At 36.1% G+C, this 21,256-nt stretch overlaps 3 protein-coding genes across 10 annotated transcripts in view; 1 reads left to right on the top strand and 2 right to left on the bottom strand.

Annotated features, from left to right (window-relative positions):
• Window positions 1–7,113, bottom strand: part of LOC123881085 (plasma membrane ascorbate-dependent reductase CYBRD1-like) — a 100,162-nt gene extending 93,049 nt beyond the window's left edge. Inside the window, exon 1 of one of the 8 annotated variants that reach the window (XM_045929643.1) lies at window positions 7,032–7,113. The gene's annotated coding sequence lies outside the window, so the exon portion shown is untranslated. Of the gene's footprint in view, window positions 1–6,693; window positions 6,716–6,854 lie in introns of those variants that run through there. The other 7 variants (XM_045929644.1, XM_045929645.1, XM_045929647.1 and 4 more) reach the window with 7 other exon arrangements.
• A 2,399-nt stretch (window positions 7,114–9,512) lies between these two features.
• Window positions 9,513–14,876, bottom strand: LOC123879795 (25S rRNA (cytosine-C(5))-methyltransferase nop2). The gene is made up of 6 exons (XM_045927690.1): window positions 14,625–14,876; window positions 13,852–14,052; window positions 13,136–13,326; window positions 11,580–12,944; window positions 11,003–11,175; window positions 9,513–10,120 (listed from the first exon to the last, which is right to left on the bottom strand). Exons 1-6 carry the CDS (start codon window positions 14,722–14,724, stop codon window positions 9,574–9,576), a joined length of 2,577 nt encoding a protein of 858 aa, XP_045783646.1. The 5' UTR covers window positions 14,725–14,876; the 3' UTR covers window positions 9,513–9,573.
• A 4,314-nt stretch (window positions 14,877–19,190) lies between these two features.
• LOC123879830 (coenzyme Q-binding protein COQ10, mitochondrial) lies at window positions 19,191–21,041 on the top strand. Its single transcript, XM_045927726.1, has 3 exons — window positions 19,191–19,515; window positions 19,602–19,727; window positions 20,159–21,041. Exons 1-3 carry the CDS (start codon window positions 19,451–19,453, stop codon window positions 20,622–20,624), a joined length of 657 nt encoding a protein of 218 aa, XP_045783682.1. The 5' UTR covers window positions 19,191–19,450; the 3' UTR covers window positions 20,625–21,041.
• The last annotated feature ends 215 nt before the right edge of the window (window positions 21,042–21,256 follow it).

Here is a 21,256-nt window from a genome sequence, read left to right on the forward strand (position 1 = left end):
GAACTTGACATTAACATCAAAAGAAATTCACCTTCGATTTGTCGATGACATGGTCACTATCACAGAAACTCTGGGAAACCTCATTAGGTTTCCCAGAGTTTCTACATTTACATCTCAATGACCTTTGCAAAGTTTCACAACAGATGGGCCTGAAAATGAACATGAGTAAGACGAAAATTATGTCTTATTCTTATGTCTCGGCCCACCCAGTAATCGTTGAGGGCTTTGCACTCGAAATTATAGAAAAGTGTGTAAGCCTGGAACAGGTACTTGGACCAGGTACCTGTTCCAATTTCAAGGAACAGGTCAGCCAACGAATCCGACTCGGCGGCAGCGTACGGAAACTAAATTAGTCTTCGAACAGTGCGTGTTACCAGTGATGACATATTATGGTTCCGAGATAATATGGTCACATATTATAATGGAATTCATAAGAAAGTTTAGAGTCACTAAGCGGGCAATTAGAGAGATATATTTGAAGTTTCTCTACGTGATCGAATCTGGAATGTGGATATCGGTAGGAAAATCAGAGTAACCGGCATAAATGGGTTGCGAAGCTGAAGTGTAAATGGCCGGGGCACATAATTCGAAGGACCCATAGACGTTGAGGTCCCAAGGTGCTGGAACCTCGCACTGTAAGGCGCAGCGTTGACAGACTCCCACTAGGTGCACAGACGACATCAAACGAGTCACAAGGAGCCACTGGATTCAGGTGGTGCAAGACCGTGGCATATAGAAGTCCCTACAAGAGACCTATGTCCAGTAGTGGACATCCATTGGTTGGAAATGATGAATCGGACTACACATACTACATTTTTTTTAAATTTTAAACGACGTACACTGTTGTATTTAACACATACGATGACACTCAACCCGTTTTTTCCAGCGTAATTTGTTGTAAGTATCTTATACAACATTTTACAAAGATGAAACACGCCGTAAAATGTTGTATGAACAAAATCTCAGAAATGTGAAGTATTTCTATAAATTATCTTTCAGAATATGTGAAAGTATTGTATACTATAACTAAATACCGAATTTCACAAAAATATATTGAAAAATGGAGCTTTAATTTCAATTTATATCTTTAAAACGCTCTACTGAAAAGTTGTAGTTTTGGGGATACAACAACTTACGTGGGAGGTGTCGATATTATGGTACAGCGTGTACCTATGAAGTACATTGTACATTGTACAGGTATGGATGGAATACGGAATAGGTACCTACACACTTTGGTTGCAACTGCACACGATCATATTTGACACCTGCGATAGGTACAAGCGATCAGTTAGGAATGCTTTGCCCAGAAAGTTAAGCAGATTTTCTGTACGTATCTAGATTATGTTATATCAGTGAATGGAACTAAAATAATTGGTAAGTAGAGTCTACCCAGCGCAAAATGCATACAAGTACCTATGCCACGTTTGTGACAAGACAGGTATGTATGTCACATGAAGAATCCGACAGAAGGGTAAGACAGGAATCTGGCAAGGTGATTCGCTAATTCAGTGATCATCATGGAATGAAAGCAACCACGCTCATTTGACATTTCTCTTTAATCCATTGAAGGTTTTGCTACGAAATATTATTATCTTCGCTCAGAGAAGCAGCAATATAGAACCAACCAATGTCAAATGAGTTTGATGGCTTTCACCTGTGATGATCACTAAGTTAGCGAATCATCCACTGCAATAATTCATCTTCGCGATTGTGCCGTAACATATTTGATCATCAATATCTTTTTCTTTTTATAGGGAATAGCTACTCGACTAATTGATCTTTTTTTACTAGGTATTCATTACTGCAATAAAATAATAACAGTTACAGCAAAATAGTGGTTTAGTATCCGGAGTTTTACGTTAGAAGCAAAAGAAAGTGAGAACAATATACCTATTATAGGTACCTAACCGTATGCTTAGTAGTGAAACTGCTCAAACTTTTGATAGAATAGAATAGATTTTTATTAAAATAAACTTTTACAAGTGATTTTGAATCATCAAAATAATTTACCACTGGTTCGGAAATCGGAATGCCGTTCCTACCGAGAAGAACCAGCAAGAAACTCGGCGGTTGTTCTTTTCAATTGTTCAATTTACAATAATATTCCATACTATACAAGCAATTGCAGACCTGCGAATTCCTAGAGAGAGTCAAATCCATGCTTTTTTATCGTGTAATAAAAAAAGCATGGATCTGTGAAATGGGACGTCTCTACTCTTGACTGACTCGTATTACTGAGTAGGTTCCTACGATAGTGGAGCGGTGCGGAAGGGTGTGATGACTCCCGTATCGTTCACTACCACAAGAGCCTGCTCAGTTATACCAGTTATTATACGCTATACCTATACTTACCAAAGAAAACTTATGTAAAGTACCTAAGCTATGTTTAATAGGCAGCAAATAAATATTTTCATCTTCATTATGAAGATTTTAGTATGAAATTTTCATCTTCATTTATTAATATTATGAAGGAAGTATTGCAAATATGCAAATTTGTAAAATTCAATAGGTCGTTGGCCGCATACACTATGAAACCAAAAGTGATAAAATCGGGTAACACTTGGCGATTCGCCAACAGACCATTCGAGTAAGTACGTGGGTAGCTAACTCAGTGAAATCGAAAAATATTCGTATGTTAACTAAAACGATTCCTATACTAATCACGATAGAGAAAATCTCTTTATTGATCTCAGTCCTTAGGTCGGAGAAAATAAAATTTTGTTGCACTGATAAGTGTATTTAATATTGTATCATTTATTTATCACACTATACCTATTATAAAAAAGCGAAAGTTTGTGTGTATGTGTGTTTGTTACTCTTTCACGCAAAAACTACTGAACGGTTTGGCTGAAATGGAAATAGGCTGGATTAACACATGGGCTACTTTTTATCCCGGAAAATCAAAGAATCTCTACGGGATTTTGAAAAACCTAAATCCACGCGGACGAAGTCGCTGGCATCATTTAGTACCTACCTATTATAATAAACTTGATTTCTATCGGGCTCTACTCAGAGATTTACGCATACCTAGGTATTAGGTAGGTAGGTATTAGTTTTCTTTACGCTAAATGATTTTCGCAACATTGTTGTAACTACCTACATACGTAGAATTTTATTTTTCGACTAGCTGTGCCCGCGACTTCGTTCGCGTGGAATAGTGACTTTTCGCGCTTTATATAGCCACGGACGCTCAGGCGCGAGGCGCCGTGATTCTTTAAATTGACATAACTTTTTTATTTATGAACCGATTGACATGAAATGAACACTAAATCCTAAGTGAAGCTTACTACAATATATTAGTGAAAACCGTATCTAAATAGAATAAGCCGTTTCTGAGATTAGCGTGCACAAACACACAGACAAACAGACAAACAGACAAACAGACAAAAAAAAAATTAATTACAATTTCGGGTTCGGCATCGATATAATAACAACCCCTGCTACTTTTTTTTTATATATTTCCATTGTACAGACACCACTTTTCTACAATTTTATTATATGTATAGATTTCAAGAAAGTTTTTCAACGACGATTTATTTAAAGATTTTTATCTCACGCACCGAACTACTGCAGCCTGCATTCTTATTTGTAATAAACTGTTTGGTCATGATAAGGCAAACAAATAATGCACGGCGCGTATCACTTTCACGTCGCACGCGCATATCTATCTACCTAGCAGGCAGGTAGGCATTGTTTGCGATTTGCAATTTTGAACATGTGAGTTAAATTTTAAGGTATTTCGGCATTCGTCTGGCCACACTGTCAACGGAACCCTAAAAACCTATAATGGCGCCAACCATTCGAGTTAAAATGTGCGTAACGATACAATTGCCGCCGGCAACACAACGCGCAATTGCCGAATCCCGGTAGTAGACGTATAAAGAAAGAAAGAAAGAATAAGGACTTCGTTTGTGTTGGTGTTAGCTGGCGGGCGTGCTCTGCCTTTTTGGAGTGTTTTTTTGTTAAAACTGACTGAAAAGCGCTCTAAGGGGGTGCCGTGCGTATGTCGGCGAGCGCCGGCACAGACGGGGTCCATACTTGTATAGTTTAACTGACTTGTTTCAAATAACTACAAACTTGACATTGGCTAATCTTTGTAAAGCCAGACGAGAGAGAAAAAAATAATCAAGAAACGTTTATTTTTTGAAAGCTGTGTCCATACAATATCAGTAATACCTACGAGTTAGGTTATGTATCAAGATATGATGACTAACTAGTTAGTTGTCCGTAAAATGATAAGAGACAAACAAAACTTTAATATTTGTAGCTGTGAGACCAAATACCTCCTTAGAATGGGAACGGGTCCACGACAAAAGCGTAGAAGGGAGCGTTTGCGGGAGCGATCTTTGAGAACAGGGGTTGTAGGTACATACGTGAATACGTAGTAACTAATAATATACTACCAATACTACTATGAAGGACGGTAGGTACCCACTACGGACTACCCACCCATATTATGTTAGCGTAGTCATCAAACCCACCTAATGAGTAATGAAGCAAATGATCGCATTTTCTTAGGAGTTTTTCCTGTAGAAAAGGGGAAAATCAAATTACTAAGGAAAGCTTATACCTGCCTAGTATAGATCCATTTTGTTCTACAGTCTTTTATAGGTAGGTATGTTTAGTTTAATTTTACAACATTTAATCTTTCCTTCCCATAAAATAAAATCTGATATCTACGTTTAGACATATAATATTATGCATCATAATATCTTCTACGTAGTTACGTTGCTGAATTTGGTGAGGTAGATACTTAATACATAACAATCACGATTCACGATCAATCAACTTGCACTCGTACTAAATTGCATTTACATTCATAACGTTGCTGCGGTGAGGTAACGCGGTAGTAAAGCTTAGGTTGAGCGCACATTGACTCGTTAGACGCTATGACTAAATACGCGCAGTTCCTTTACGACAGCTAGGAGTTTTGGACGTCTGAAATACCCCGAGTGTCTCTCCGGAGGCCTCGACTGGTATAGAACAGATGCTCAGCTGCTGAAAAGAAGCGATCGCTCAGAATCTAGTAGCCAATATGTACGCAGCCTTAGTATATGCTCTTGCGTTTAAATAATAACGATAATTTATCTAGGTACTCTATATGTTACGATATGTTTCCGAGATACATAAAGGACGCAAATACACCGTGTCGTAACATTAATTTAGAGATAATGAAATAAATAAATAGGCAGCAGAAAAATTCCACATAGAATCCAAAATTATCATTAAAAGTGATCATTAACTATTGAGACTTCAATAAGATAAAAATATATATGGTTTTTTACCAATTGCTTATATTCTGAGAATTCATTGTGAAAGAAAATGAGAAATGTAATAACGCTCGGTCACCGCAAAAGCAAATCTTGTCCGGGGACCAGTTAGAAGCCCGGGAATAACGAAGCTTGGACCGAAGAAATATCTTTAAAGCGATCGAGTATCTTACTCTAAGCAAAATATCAGACTAAACGGTAATAAAATAAATTTTGTTGACTAAGATATTATCACATTATCACACTTAACACTACGTAATATTATAAAGGCGAAAGTTAGTGTGTATGTGAGTATGTGTGTATGTTTGCTGCTCTTTCACACAAAAACTACTGGACGGATTTGCTGAAATTTAGAATGAAGATAGATTATACCCTGGATTAACACATAGGCTACTTTTCATCCGGGAAAATTAAAGAGTTCCCACTTGATTTTTGAAAAAATCTATATCTACGCTAACGAAGTCGCGGGCATCAGCTAGTTATTAATATCTCGGCTCATTTTCCACTTATTATAATACCTACAAGTTAACCCTGCAATACCAACGTTCCGGTAATGAATCCCCGTGGCCTATTTGCTTCAAGGGCCCTCGTCTACACTTGTAGTTGCGCTGGAAACGTTGCGGGCTCATTAGCGTCGCGCGTCGGTGTAATACGCGTCCGCTTTTAAATCAATTCCATTTATGTTGAAAAGGAAAAATTATTACGTCAATTATTATGATGAAGGGGATCTATTTATTTATTATATGCTCCTATAGTGTTATATAAACTTTCCGACGCGAATTACACATTTATTTAATTTATAATACGATGGTACTTTACTAGTTTACTTAATACCTAGTCTTTCAGGGATCCGTACCCGAAGGCTGCCAGCGGGACCCTATTACTAAGCCTCCACTGTCCGTCCGTCTGTCTGTCAGCGGGCGCTATCTCGTGAACCATAATAGGTAAGTAGAGTTGAAATTTTCACAAAATATATATTTCTATTGCAGCTATAACAACAAATACTTACTAAAAATTTCAAAACGGCCGCCATGAGAAAAAAGTGATATATATCCCACTCACACTTGACCGATTTTTTATTTTTATTTTTTCAACGTAGCCAATTATATTCTCCGCTTACATCGAAATTGAATCTTTAATTTAACAATATTGCATTTCGTGTGTGTTTGTATATTCGCTTATAGCTACTAAACTTCTTTATAGATTTCAATACCTCAATATTTCAATGCTTTTTACCATAATTTAGAACATTTCACGAGGAAGGTTTGTATGCATAACACCGAATAGGTAACAACGACCAGACGAGACGATCAACAAATTCCTGAAAAGCCGGCATGTTCATGGGTTCCTCGCTATAATGTATAAAAAAAAACATAGGTAAGTATATATATTATTAAGAATATGAAGTACCTTTAGTAATTACCCGACTGCGCCAGGAGGATAGATAGTTTTTTTACGCAGTATCAAAGAACGATCTACTTCGCAGAACAAATCAAATCGGAACCGCCAACATCGAAGCTCTACGTTGAAAAGGAATAGCTGTCAAGCTTGCATAGCTCTACGCGATAGTATGAGTAGCTATACGTATACCTACGGGAAGGGATGCTGCGCGTTTCAGCCTCTCGGGCGTAGTACGGACAAAGCGTCCCGCCCTACTTTCCTTTGACAAAAAACCGCAACACTATCAATGAAACTGGCACTACAATTGTTACAGGAGCCGAAACGAGCACTTCGATTATACAATTAATAGTAATTTTTTACTTATACAGTTACAGAAATGTGTGGGAACGTGTGTCGTACGTGTGAAGTCGACAGCGCGGCCCGCGAGACACTGTCAGTGGCAGCCTCCGAAGGGGGAAAGGGGACGCGGCTGCGCGATCTACGGTTTCATTAAGGATACCCGTAGCACGGAGCTACGCCGCCCGGTACGAAGCCGAGGCTGAGCTATCCGGGGATGGACATGAGTACGTGTAGCTGCGCTTCATATTGTTGTCCGCTTTGTTTCAATATACTCCTACATACAGCTACATACGATATATGGCAGTTTCGGGTCGTTTTTCTCTCGAATTCCGTAGCAATTTCGAGAACTTATTACTTACGTAGCAATAGAATGTGCTCATATTCAACATTATGTTTGACCTATTTCTCTTTCCCTTTATTAAATTATATAAAAGGTAATCTGACACACCTATTACAAAAACTCATAGGTAAGTCGAGTAACTACTATTATTTTACTGCTACGCGAATCGTAGCGAATCGTCGATATCTTTTATCGGTGGCTGATAGGTAGGTGTGACCCGTTTTACCTAGCCTAGCCTGGGCCGAAGCCTACCGGAGAAATACTCAGATGCTAAGTGTAACGAACTGATTCTTTCTTAAATTGGCCAACCGAAAATCGAACTTAGGGCCTATTGTTTGCATAACGAGACGCTACGAGGACATTGCTTCACGATTTACGAAATGAAAGATTTAAAATCAGGCACATTAAATATGTCAAAACAGATCTACAATTCACCAATTTCAATTTAACCAAAATGTTTCCGTTTTGTAAATATAGGTATTAATTTTCTCTGATCCGAAGTAAGGCTTTGCTTTGAATATAACTAGCTACATACTACAAGACAGACTATGAATGAAATAAATGACGTAACTAAGCACAGGCCGGCTATATCGCAAGCTTAGCTTTACGTAGCATACTTTAGGTTTCAAGTTTCAACCCACTATGCGGGCTAACCGAAGAAGTAGGTATAGGTATTTACGGAAAATGATCACTGAGAAAGAAAATTCACATGATAATTTTATTAATTTAAAACATGTAATATACATTATATTAGTCCATACCTACTATCAAGTAATTGACGAAAAGAAAAAAAAAAGAAAAAAGAGGAAAAGTGTAGAGTTTGGTTGCGTAGCACTGAATTTCGGACTTCGCGCAGTTGATTTTCGTATTTATTTTATTTTTCCTACTCATTTATCTCAAAAACTTAGAAAAAATTATTCGTAGTCGTCTGAAAGTCATTTTGAAAACTAAGAAATAAAAAGTTAGCTTTAGAGTCGAATCTATTTAGTGAAATGAAAAGGTAAAATAAATTAAAAAAAAAAGAAAAAAAAAGTGAAATGAAAAGCCCTTAGTTTAGTACTAAAGATAAATGAAAATCCTTAAATTATGAAATTTCACTGAACAGATTCGATTCTAGAGCTATACTAAGTTTATATTTTTTTTTAGTTTTTGAAAATTTCTATGTCAGGGGACTGCGGATGGATGGATCGATTTTTCCTAAGTATTTTTGTACTATGTGGGTGGTGATAGCCTAGTGGTTAAGATGTTCTTTTCGAGAGGTCGGGAGTTAAATCACAGACACGCACCTGAATAGGCAGATTCTATGTGTTCTAAGTCATCCCATCTTAGACCACATCATACTTTCCATCAGGTGTGATTGTGGTCAAGCGCTTGCCTATAGTGAATTTAAAAAAAAAACCTATAATTTTTTGGAGTTATGTGCGCTATCAACAAATAAATATCACTTGTTTTAGCGGTGTAGGAAAACATCGTGAGGAAACCTGCATGGTCAGAGCAAATATGTGAGCCTGCATGCCTGAGAGTTCTCCAAAATGTCCTGAAAGGTGTAATGGCCTCAACCTTCTTATTCCACGAGTGTGGGGACCTGTTTTTGAAGCCACTTGATTTTCGCCATTTTGGCACTGATAGCAGCAGTGAGCGTCATGTCGGCATACTCGGAACCACATGTTAGTGATGAGAAGATTGAGACAAAGTTTGAATCTTAATTCCCGGTACGCTTGTTAGGGCGCCGCTTGGATTAAACAAAAAATGGAACACCTCTTCCAGCGTGTTTTATTGCCCATATTTTAGTACTAGAGAATTATGGCTCACATGGACAGAAATAAGTACTTACCTACATACTTTTATCTCGAAAAAAATGGTTATGAGATTCTACATATACCTAAAGAGCAAAATCTAGTCTCTAAAAATAATTATTATGAAACTGTAAATTATTGTTATTAGTTTGCCTAGGTATTAGATGATGCCCGCTCTTTGTCTGCGTGGATTTAGGTTTTAAAAAATGGGGAGGGGAGGAGGCATCAGATTTTATAAACAATCAAGCTAAAAACCCCGCGGTTACGCGGGGTTTTTAAAAAATTAAATCCCCGCGGACAAAGTCGCGGGCATCAGTTAGTGCTATATCATTAAAGAAAAGAAATAAATGAAGAAATAAAGAAAGAAATGATTTAAATATAAAATATATCATAATTATATTACATCATCATAATATTAGTATACAAATCATGTTTTCATCTTATTTTTCTTGAACATCTTGGTTTTGTCGTTGACATTCTGTTTGTTTGTTTTCTTGACGTTCAATTTACCGACTTTCTTCTGTTGCTTCTTCATTTTATTCTTAAGCTTTTTTGCTGCTGCAATCTGGGTTTTGTCTGTAATTTTTTCTTCGTTTTTATTAACAACCACTTTATTGGCTGTGGTTGGTGTAGTTTGCTTAACTTTCTTTTTATTTTTATTTCCCTTTTTCTTGGGACTGCTATTACTCGCAACATTGTTAACTTCGGTAGAATTATTAGAATCTACTTTTACTATCGGAGGAATTGCCATATTATTTCTTGTATTTGAACTTGATTTATTTTTTTTAACTTGCTGCTTTTGGGTAGTTTTACCCACTGTTTTATTTTTGTCAGCCTGATTTTGTTTAGTATTAGTTTCATTACCTTTATTTTGCACATTAACAGTGGATTTATTTTTATTCTTTTTATTACGTTTCTTCTTGGTTTTTTGTACATTTTGAGTTGTATCCTTATTTACGTTTACAGGTTCAGTGCTGCAATAAAAAAACACTATTTAAAAAAAATGCGAACTAATTCTTTAAACCATATACTGAAATGAAACAAAGGTACGGGAACATCAACAAATCATCACTTAACATTTGAGGGGCACTAAACTGTTAATTGCTGTACACATATGAGGGACTGACTGAAATCTGAAAGATTTTAAAATCAAATGCCATTGATCGATCTATTCTTGTATTTTCTCCTAGCACCGGTTTTTACACTTAGTTTGAGGGGAAAGGGATATTGGGCATGATAATTAAAGACAAGTGTTGAACAGAAGCATGTGGAACTACATGATATACATACAAGAAAATACAATCTTAATTTGCTATAATATGCCAAAACAAACAAATCTGTATGGTACAACCTGCATGCGAGACGCGCCGCCAACCCTTCCACTACTAATGAAGCAGGAAAATTAAGCAGTGTTCTTTACTAGTAGAATAGCGAGCGGTGCATATTCCATACACATTGTATTATACAAATTAAACTTGTAGTTCCTTGCTAAAGTCAAGTGTCCACCGGCCATAAAACTTACAGAAGTTAGCTATGCCAAGGCATTTGCACCGCACATCAATTGCACTGTGAAAACACTTGTATCAATAAATTTTAGCGTAGTTTGACATTGACATAATGCCGCGATTACACCCGTAAGTTTCTCACGTAAATAGCTTACGTAATTAATTAACAACAAAACTAATGTAAATGTACTTATTACAATGTTAACATTAGTATATTTTCTCGTAAGTAAATCATGTAAGCTACATGCGTGAGCAAAACTTACAGGTGTATCCGCAGCCTATGATAGTGACTTTTGCAAGTTTTATTGTCGGTGGACACTTGGCTTTACATATTTCTGTAAAAAATCTCACCTATTAGGTTTATTCTTTTTATTCTGAGGCTCCACTTCATTGGACTCTGCAGGTCTTTTGAGAGGACTATTTGACAGTTTTGACTGTTCTTCCGCTGTCGCGTCACCATTTTGTTTTATCTCATTAGCTTCTGTCTCTGCTTCGTTTTCGTCGTCGTCTTTAACTGGTTCAGGCTATCAAGAAATAAAGTAATTGTTAAATCGTACATCTATACTAGTATTTTAAAAGCGAAACTACCTTTTCCTGTCTGTTAGATATATTTTCACAGCTTAGTCACTGAACTAATCTTAAGCTGGGTACTTACTAGCGAGCTATAAGTGTAACTATTTTAAGTTACCAAAAATCATAGCATGTACGTAGTTGTGAGTTACGCTCGCGGCAAACCAACGATTATCTGTTTTGGCCGCTAAATCAAAGACACTCACAGTATGGAGGCAAGCATAACGTTACAGTTACTATGAGTGTGGATCGCGTACTCACGAGAATCTCGTCAATCTATGTATACAAGTATCGGCACAGCTAAATGGTCGCGGTAAACAAATATAATAATAATTAGCTTTAATATTATGATACTTACAATAACATTTGAAAACTTCTTCAGTTTTGCTACAAAGAATCCATCCATATTATGAGTATGTGGATAGAATCGCCTGGTTAGTTTCAACGACGGATGGAATCTATGGTGCCTGTACTTCATAAAACCTTCTGTTCCAAAGTCCAGACCAGTTGGAACTAGTTTAACATTTCTTCTTTTCAATGCATAGTTTACGACCCATTCATTTTCTTCAGGCAGAATTGAGCAAGTTGAATATACTATATAACCCCCAGTGCTGGACTTTGCATTACAACAATCTATAGCGGCCAATAGAAGCTGCCTTTGTAGATTGAAACATCTTTGTATATCTTTTTGATCCTTTGTTGTTTTAACGCTGGGATCTTTTGCTATAACACCCGAGCCTGTACATGGTGCATCAAGAAGGACCCTGTCAAAGCCTTTGATTACGTCTGGAAACTGTCTTCCGTCATAGTTACAAATGATCGCATTCACAACGCCCAGTCTATGGAAGTTGCCAACGATAGCTTTCGTTCTTTCCTTATTTGCGTCATTGGCGAATAATGCACCAGTGTTTTTCATTATGGCAGCTATATGTGATGCTTTCCCACCTGGCGCCGCACACATGTCAAGAATCCTTTCATTTTCCTGAGGAGCTAGAGCCATGACGGGTAAAAAACTAGATGCACCTTGTAAAATATAATGGCCAGCTAAATATTCGGGTGTAGCACCGATCGGTACAGTAGAACTATAGATTACAAGTCCCACTTTACTCCACTTGCCAACAGGATCCAAATTGACCCCTCTATTTATAAGTGCCTGAGCCAAATCTCTTCTCCTGGTCTTAAGACTATTAGTTCTTATCGTCAACGGTCTGGCCACTTCACTAGCTTCAAGGAATTCTACTAACTCCTGAACGGGGAATATTTGCATAAGGACTTCCATAAGAAATTCATTATAGCTGTAGTACATACACAAATCTTTAAGAAGCAAATCTGTGTATTCACAACGAGATCTGCCTTCTTCCTTCAGTCTGCTAAAATCACTTAATACAGTCACTACGTCTTTGATCCTCTGATGTATGTCTTGTAAACTTGTAGGATTTTGCAATTCCTCTTCAGTAGGAAATGCAAATACGTCCTGTTTAGCTATATTAAGCTGTAACTCGTCATCTGCTAGCTTTTGGTCAAGTTTTTGTTTCCTTTTTAATTTGATATTGGCCTTCTCAATGGGTAACTTGTCATCATCTTCACTTTCTTCGTCATCGTCATTGTCTTCACTGGAATCTGACTCATAGGTCATTTTACTTTTTTGTTTGTCTTCTGATTGTTCATCATTATCTCCATCATCATTGTCTGAGTCTTCAAATAAGTCATCAAGTTTTCCAACCTAAAAATACAACTCATTTTAATACCATCACCAAACAACCCATTCGTGTCCAATTTCATTTGCTGTGTATACCAAGTTTTATGTTTAATTTAGATTTAAGTTAAAATAAATAATAACCAGGACTGATAAAATAAATAATTTATGAAAGAAGTCTTATGACTTTGTATAGTGGTGTTAAATAAGAACACTACCTTATACTGTTCTTTAGTTGATTTTGTTTGAGGCTTATCAGCAGCATCTGAGTCCTGCTCCTCATCTGTTCCATTCTCCTGTTCTTCATCAGAACTATCATCTTGGCCACTGTCACTATCTGACACCTTCTTAGGTTTGTTTTTACCTTTTTGTTTTGGTGTTAACCATTCCTTGTTGTCATCTGTAAAGCCTGTAAACAAGGTAAATCTTTAGAATTCTGGATCCTGTACATGTCACACTGGCCTATTAGAGTGGCAGTGTGATCATTATATTTTCCAATAGTTGACAGACTTATTCACTACTACTTAGATATTTGCCCACAAGGATATAGGTTTTTGAAAATCAAATAGTTTTCACAAAACTATTTGATTTTCTGGGATAAAAGTAATCTATGTCCATTTCAAGAATGGGAACTATCCCTGTATGAAGTAGATGACGCCCACAACTTCATCCATGTGGATTTCGTTTTTTTTTTAATTCTGTTTAATTCTCTCCGGATACAAGCTAAATAAAAATCATCAAAATCAGTTAAACGCATGGGCACTGAAAAGATAGCAAACAGTAGTATGGATTTGGTTTTAAACTTAAATTAAGGAAAATAAAGCCTGTACCATAACTTTCAATTAAAATAGACTTCATTATATTATTTGAAGTAAATTAAAAAAAAATAAGACTTCACGTTATTTTCATAAAATAAATTAAATTAATAATGTACCTTTAGCAATTTCATCATCAGAATTTTCCTCAGAACCTTCTTCAACTTCTTTTACCTCTTTTTCTTGTTCTTTAGCAACATTCTTCTTTGCCTCCTTTAGGAGTTTTCTTTTTTCTACAAGTTCCTTCTTCTTTTTAACCCTTCGAGCAGCTCTCTGCTTTTGTCTGTGGCTTAAATGTTTCTCCTCTTTATTGTCATCAACTGCAAACACTTCAATAATTAACTCCTGATTTAATTATTATTTCCTACTTGGGTGTCTAAGGGTAATACATCTGATCTGCATGGAGATGGTGCTAGAAAAAAGTGTCACAAACAGAGACAGCAATGATTGCCAGTTTGTTAAAAAGTTCTACTAGTCCTATAATCATGTTTAAACTTTTGGCGGGACATCACCACCTTACATTCTGTTACGGTACCTCATGTTGGTATTATGCATTCCGAATGTACAAAATGCCACAACAGCAACACAAAAATTAATGAGGATTTAAAATTAGGCACTCTAGGTTTAATGAAATCGTTTGCTAGTCTTTTTAATCTAGACTCATTAGTCTAGATTAAAGACTAGCAAACGGCAATAAAATAATCTAAATGATCAGCTCCCATAAACGCATGTGGATCATCAGCTTGTTTGTAAGAAACAGGTTATGTTGTGATGAAAGGGATAGGTTATACAGATCACACTAAAGCTAAATCAATGACTAAACTATACGCAATTCGATGATAACAACAGAAGCTAAGCGAGTTACATATTATGTTGCTTAATGAACACTTACTGAGGCCTTTTTTAAACACCGGATCACCCTGTTTTCGTGCCTTCCGTCCAGGCCCTTTTTTAACCTTTTTTGTTTCATCGAACTTTGCTTTACGACCCATTTAAATGGCTTTATTATATTCAAATGTATTGTGCCTATAATAATATTTATTTCGAGCAGTTGAAAAATCACTAATTAATTAATTAAAATTAAAATAAACACGTGTGTTTAAACTTCATCTGCAGTACGACAAGGAAGGTATCAAAGAGTAATGTATGTAAAAAATTGTGATCACTATGTATGTAATCACTGAAAGTGTATTATTTTACTCTATGGACAAGGATCTTTTGGCCAGTTTGAATACATTGTCAGAGGGGGGGTTATAAAACAAGGGCTGCCAGTAAATAAAATATCCTCAGTTTTAGAGAATATACTGAATATATCATGTTGAAAACCGAGTAAGTTTTATCTAATACTAGCCGATGCCCGCGGCTTCGCCCGCGTGGATTTAGGTTTACAAAATCCCGTGGGAACTCTTTGATTTTCCGGGATAAAAAGTAGCCTATGTGTTAATCCAGGATACTATCTATCTCCATTCCGAATTTCAGCCAAATCCATCCAGTGGTGGAGTGGTTGCGTGAAGGAGTAACAAACATACACACACACACACACACACACACACACACACACACACACACACACACACACACACACACACACACACACACACACAAACTTTCGCTTTTATAATATTAGTGTGATTAACTGAAAGAAAAAATTTAAAAGTTGTTCTTGGTAAAAATGGTTTTTATTATTCTTTTTCTAGTAAAAACTATTGATAGGCCATGAACTTGCAATCTATCATGTTTAACTGCTCAAATATTATATTTACGTAGTGCGAAATATAGTTATAAGATGCCGACACATTTATGCTGTATATCATGTTGATAAAATGTTTTTTGGAATGGATCTTCTAATATATAAAAAGAAACAGTGAATTAAGATTTTTTTACTTAGCAACACCAACACACAAGGGGTACTGGGGCAGCGTGACGCTTCATAAGATGGAGGCGCTAGTTCCGATTTCGGCCACGCGCCAAAAGATCCTTGTCGCACTGTTCAAAGAGTATGTACCAATTTTTTGTAATCTCTACGTTACAATCCGACAAGGCTCTTTTGGCACTTGAGTGAGGGCGCAGTTTTCACTTTATAGACTACAGGCCCATGTTTAAAAATGGGTGGGTCATATGAACCACCAGGTGACGTATACAGGACGATATAAGAGCATAAAATAATAAGTTTCAGCACTATGCCGTCACTTGTAAGCTGTCCAACAGAGTGCTGGTGAGAATTGAAAAGTGCAGGTAGAGTGAGTACATTTTGGTCATATATTTTTGTACGGCATTTTTACCATCGATAGATCCATGAAAAATAATAAGAAAGCGCGCAGTGCCGTAAAAAAATGGTGCGCCACAAAGTCAGTAAATGTTTTGATTTTCTGACAATTTCCGGGGTAAATTTGGTCATTTAATTCTGTACGGCACTAGTTTCATATTGTTTCAATACAGCCTCTAATCCATTATTCCGCAACGCCGTACAAAAATCATGCGACAAGGGGAAAAAATTGAGGGTAGCAACCCCCTCTCTTTCCGTGGTCCGGGGGGTGATTTGAAACAACATAAAATTAATTTATTTTGAAAGTGTTTTATGCATAGATAATATTTTTTTACATGCCGTACATTTTCGTTGGTCCAAAGGTTTGTAGGGGATGTGGATATTATATACACACCCGTTCACTTCAGTTAGACGGCATAGTGATTTTATCATATTATCAATTGTTCTCTTCAAAAATATGTTAATGCCGTACAGTATCAGATGGCCATAAAGTACTACCCTTAAAATGGTAGCATCATTTTCATCAGCCTAAAAGATATGGTCTGCATTAAAATGTACGGCATAATTTTTTCCTAATTTATTTATCTTAATACTATTTAAAACAAGGGAAAAGCGTAGAAAATTGCTATATTTTATTAATCTATGAATATTTAAACTTTTGCAATAATTTGAAAAATTTCAGTTTTTGTATTTATCTATAATTTTTTTTAGAACAGTTTCTTTTGAACGGCAATACTATATAACAATAGTATTTTACACTATCATGTTAAAAAAAAAGTTGCCGTACAGAGTCAAATGATTTTACAGCTTTAAAAATTAAGTATACCATGAAATTAAGATAATTATTGATACACATTCAAATGAACACTAATTTTTTTACGGCATTATTTTTAATAGTACTTTTGAGTGCTAGATAATGTTTTGGAACCAAAGCCGTACTTTCTCAAATCACCCCCCGGACCACGGAAAGAGAGGGGGTTGCTACCCTCAATTTTTTCCCCTTGTCGCATGATTTTTGTACGGCGTTGCGGAATAATGGATTAGAGGCTGTATTGAAACAGTATGAAACTAGTGCCGTACAGAATTAAATGACCAAATTTACCCCGGAAATTGTCAGAAAATCAAAACATTTACTGACTTTGTGGCGCACCATTTTTTTACGGCACTGCGCGCTTTCTTATTATTTTTCATGGATCTATCGATGATAAAAATGCCGTACAAAAATATATGACCAAAATGTACTCACTCTACCTGCACTTTTCAATTCTCACCAGCACTCTGTTGGACAGCTTACAAGTGACGGCATAGTGCTGAAACTTATTATTTTATGCTCTTATATCGTCCTGTATACGTCACCGGGTGGTTCATATGACCCACCCATTTTTAAACATGGGCCTGTAGTCTATTATGCCAGAGACATGCTACCTAAACAAGATTGTGCACTGAGACACCAAAAACGAGCCTATTGAGATAGCGCTAAATTGGAGTGTGTCCCTTTCTATTAGGGTGACAACACGATTTGATAATGTAAGACATTTGACGGATTATATGAGAATAGGAGAGGATGAATCATCATGATAACCCATCGCCGCTCACTACTGAGCACGGGTCTCTTCTCAGAATGATAAAGGTTTAGGCCATAGTCTGCCGCGCTGTAGTTATAAAAGTAGAGAAATTCAACTTTTTTTTGTTCTGCGAAAAAGTACCAGTCATGTTAAGTATGGGTACCTATAATATAGGTAAGTAAAATTATTTTGTATAATCTGGTGCATGTGTTTAGGTCCTAAACAGTTTTAGGAAGTTCGTAAGCAAGGCATACTTTTGGGAAAATTGATGGTACAGCGTTTCTTTTTAAAAAAAATTCAGTACACACGAAGCCGTAGCAAAATCTTCCGCTTTAAAATTCATTCCGCAAACTGCCGAATATTTGGTGATATTTCCTGGAACGACAGCGATCCATTTTTGCCTTAAGTCTTCATTTTTGAGAAATCTATCGATAAACAGAAAAAAACACTTCCATTAAACAATCAAATTATGGTTACCTTACTACTTCTGTACAGTATAGTACAGAATGTTCGCCATATTGTTTTGCTTGACACCCAGTGTTGTCATCCTATTAATTTAAAAAAATATTTATAATACTTTTTAAACTAAATGATATTTTAATGACATTATAAAATAAAGATAACAGTATGAAAATTACTGCGAAAACAAAAGAAAGTAATCTTGTTGTTTGAAATTAAATAAACAATGAATAAGAACTTTGTGAGCTACATTATAATTCGTACCATGGAAAATATTTTTTTATGCTTGCAATCCATTAGACAGTGACACACTCCAATTTATAGACCTCTCACTCGGCTCGTTTTTCCGCTTAGCATAATTGTATTAGAAATTGGACTTTATGCTAATGCAACAGAATTTATTTTTGCAGGGAATTAAAGCTGAAGTGCACAATCATGTTTAGGTAGCACGTCTCTGCTTTATGCCGACACAGCGAACTATCAACAAGTGCATTTCTCTAGATGGCGGCTTTAGTTCCAATTTTGGCCACGCGCCAAAAGAGCCTTGTCGGACTGTACAATAGTCACATTCACAGACCAGTAATCCGGAGCACTGAGTATAGTGATATAGGTAGGTACCCAGTGTATTACTTAACTCTATCTATGACTACAAGCCATTAACTGACAGCAAAACCCTTTTTTTTTTTTTTTATTCACTATAGGTAAGCGCTTGACCACAATCACACCTGATGGAAAGTGATGATGTGGTCTAAGATGGGACGCGTTTACCTAGAAGGTGCCTATACACTCTTGTTTTAAAGATACCCGGATTATAGTTGGTAGAAACACTGATCGCGGAAGAGTATTCCAAACCTTAGCCATGCGTATGAGGAATGAAGACGCAAAACGTTTCGTGCGTGTAGATGGAATGTCGACGACATAAGGATGGAAACTCGCCCGACGTCTTGCGGTTCGGTGGTAAAATGGTGAATGGGGGACAAGATCGAAAAGTTCCTGTGCACAATCTCCGAAATATATCCTATAAAACACGGATAAGCCGGCGACCTTACGGCGATGATCGAGACTTTGAAGTTTCGCCAACAAAGGAGAGCCTTAAAAGAGAAAGAGTGATATCCAGGGCCAAAGAATAAATTAAAAAAAACTGATAGCAAATGTCATATCAATGATGTCAAATGTCAAATTGAGTGAAAATCAATTTTTGAAATGGAACTAAGAATTTTCCCATTTTCATTTGTTTTTGCTCGTGGCAGTGTTCAGCATTATAAAATTACGATTTCTTTAATCAATTGATTAATCATGTTCGTGATGAGATTATATTAGTGAGAATTTATGGATTCATTATGTAAAATTTAATATACATAAATCAATTCTGGTTCACCAAGGCAAAATGTTTTCTTTTTGAAACAGGGATGGTTTATCTTTAGGGAAATGATTTCATCTAAATGTTATTCCTTTGGATATCGAGCATTATTGCGTGTATCCACGATTTTAAGGTAATAGTATGATAATTTTATCATTGCTCAATATTTGATAACTATGTATAATTCTTCCTGTAATGCATTCAATATTGCGATTTTAGATTTCAGGGTCATTACGTAAATAATGCTCATTGCCAATGTCACACTTTACACCAACAACGACGCACTTTCTTCAACTTCCCTAATTCTAGTCGAAAAAGAGAATATTGTGGAAGACAATTAGTTGGGTAAGTCCTAATATTGTTAAGGTCATACACATTTTGTAGACATATGTATAGTAGCAAAATGCTTATTTGGTTGTATACAATACCTAGTTTGACAGCATTACAGGTCTAAAATAGTGCTATGCTTTTCAAGATAAGAAATAGAAAGCTATAGAAATGTTGTAACATTACTTTGCACTACAAGTAACATGATTTTTAGGGGTAGGAAAGGAGCTAATGAGACTGTATTACTAAGCCTCTACTGGCCATCTTTCTATCTGTATCTCTGTCAGTGGGCTTGTAGCTCATGAACCTTTACAGGTAGAGAGTTGAAATTATCAGTATATTGCCACTAATAACAACAAAAATTCTAAAAATTCTAAATAGCCACCATGTAATTTAGTGTTTTAATTTAAGATTAATTACAATCTTTTAATATACTACCATTGTTTCAGTTACACAATGGAGCAAATGTACGAAGTAGTGTCAGATGTGGAGAACTATCACAAGTTTGTTCCTTGGTGCAAGCAATCTATTGTTCGAACAAAAACTCCTAGCAACCTCAAAGCAGACCTGATTGTTGGTTTCCCACCAATCAATGAAAGCTACACATCTAATGTGACTTTGGTGAAACCTTACTTAGTAAAGGCAGAATGTAGAGATGGCAGGCTCTTCCATTATCTACTAACTCTATGGAGATTCAGCCCTGGTCTGAAGAGGGAACATCAATCCTGTGTTGTTGATTTTCAAATAGCTTTCGAATTTCGCTCCACCTTTCATTCCCATTTATCGAATTTATTTTTTGACCAAGTTGCAAGACAAATGGAAGGAGCTTTCATACAAGAAGCAGGCAATAGGTATGGGCCATCTTCAATACCTCCTAGAAATCTCCTTCAAAATGGTAATGTGATAAAAAGTTGACATAATATAGAAGAGGTATTTAGTTAGCAAAACTTATTTATTTATAAAACTAAAAATAGAAAATATGAAGGATGTAATTGACTATAAGAGTAACTAATAGGACATAAGTGAAATAGAATGGTATAAAATATTGAAAACCAGTATAAATAAATCTCAGAACATGTAGTTACGAAATATGGGTGGACACAACTCTAAATTACAGAAGGGTGTAAGGAACGAATGCTTAATAACTACATCAAAGATGTAAACACAATACCTTTTATTATTTTAGAGGTTAGCTAAAAATTGAAGAAAAAGGATAGATTTCAGTCAAGCTGATAAATCCAGAGGAGGCTGTGCTAGTAGGTAGCAAAATTGTAAAATGTCATAAACTAGGTATATTTTTTTTTTTCAATAATAAATGTTTATTTTACTTTATCTTGAAGCTTATTTTAATTTTTAAACCTGCATTATTTTTAGTAATATTACATTTTTTTTACAAAATAGTAATTTAAAATCAGTAAGTGCAGGCTTCATGGGGAAACGCCTGCCTAGTTCCAAGAACAGTTATATTAGCTGACTAATGGATTTCGGTTTTATGAATCCTGTGGGATGTTTTGATTTTCCAGGACAAAAAGTAGCCTATCCATTGT

This window comes from Maniola jurtina, chromosome 3 (assembly GCF_905333055.1).
Source record: "Maniola jurtina chromosome 3, ilManJurt1.1, whole genome shotgun sequence".
NCBI lineage: Eukaryota > Metazoa > Arthropoda > Insecta > Lepidoptera > Nymphalidae > Maniola > Maniola jurtina.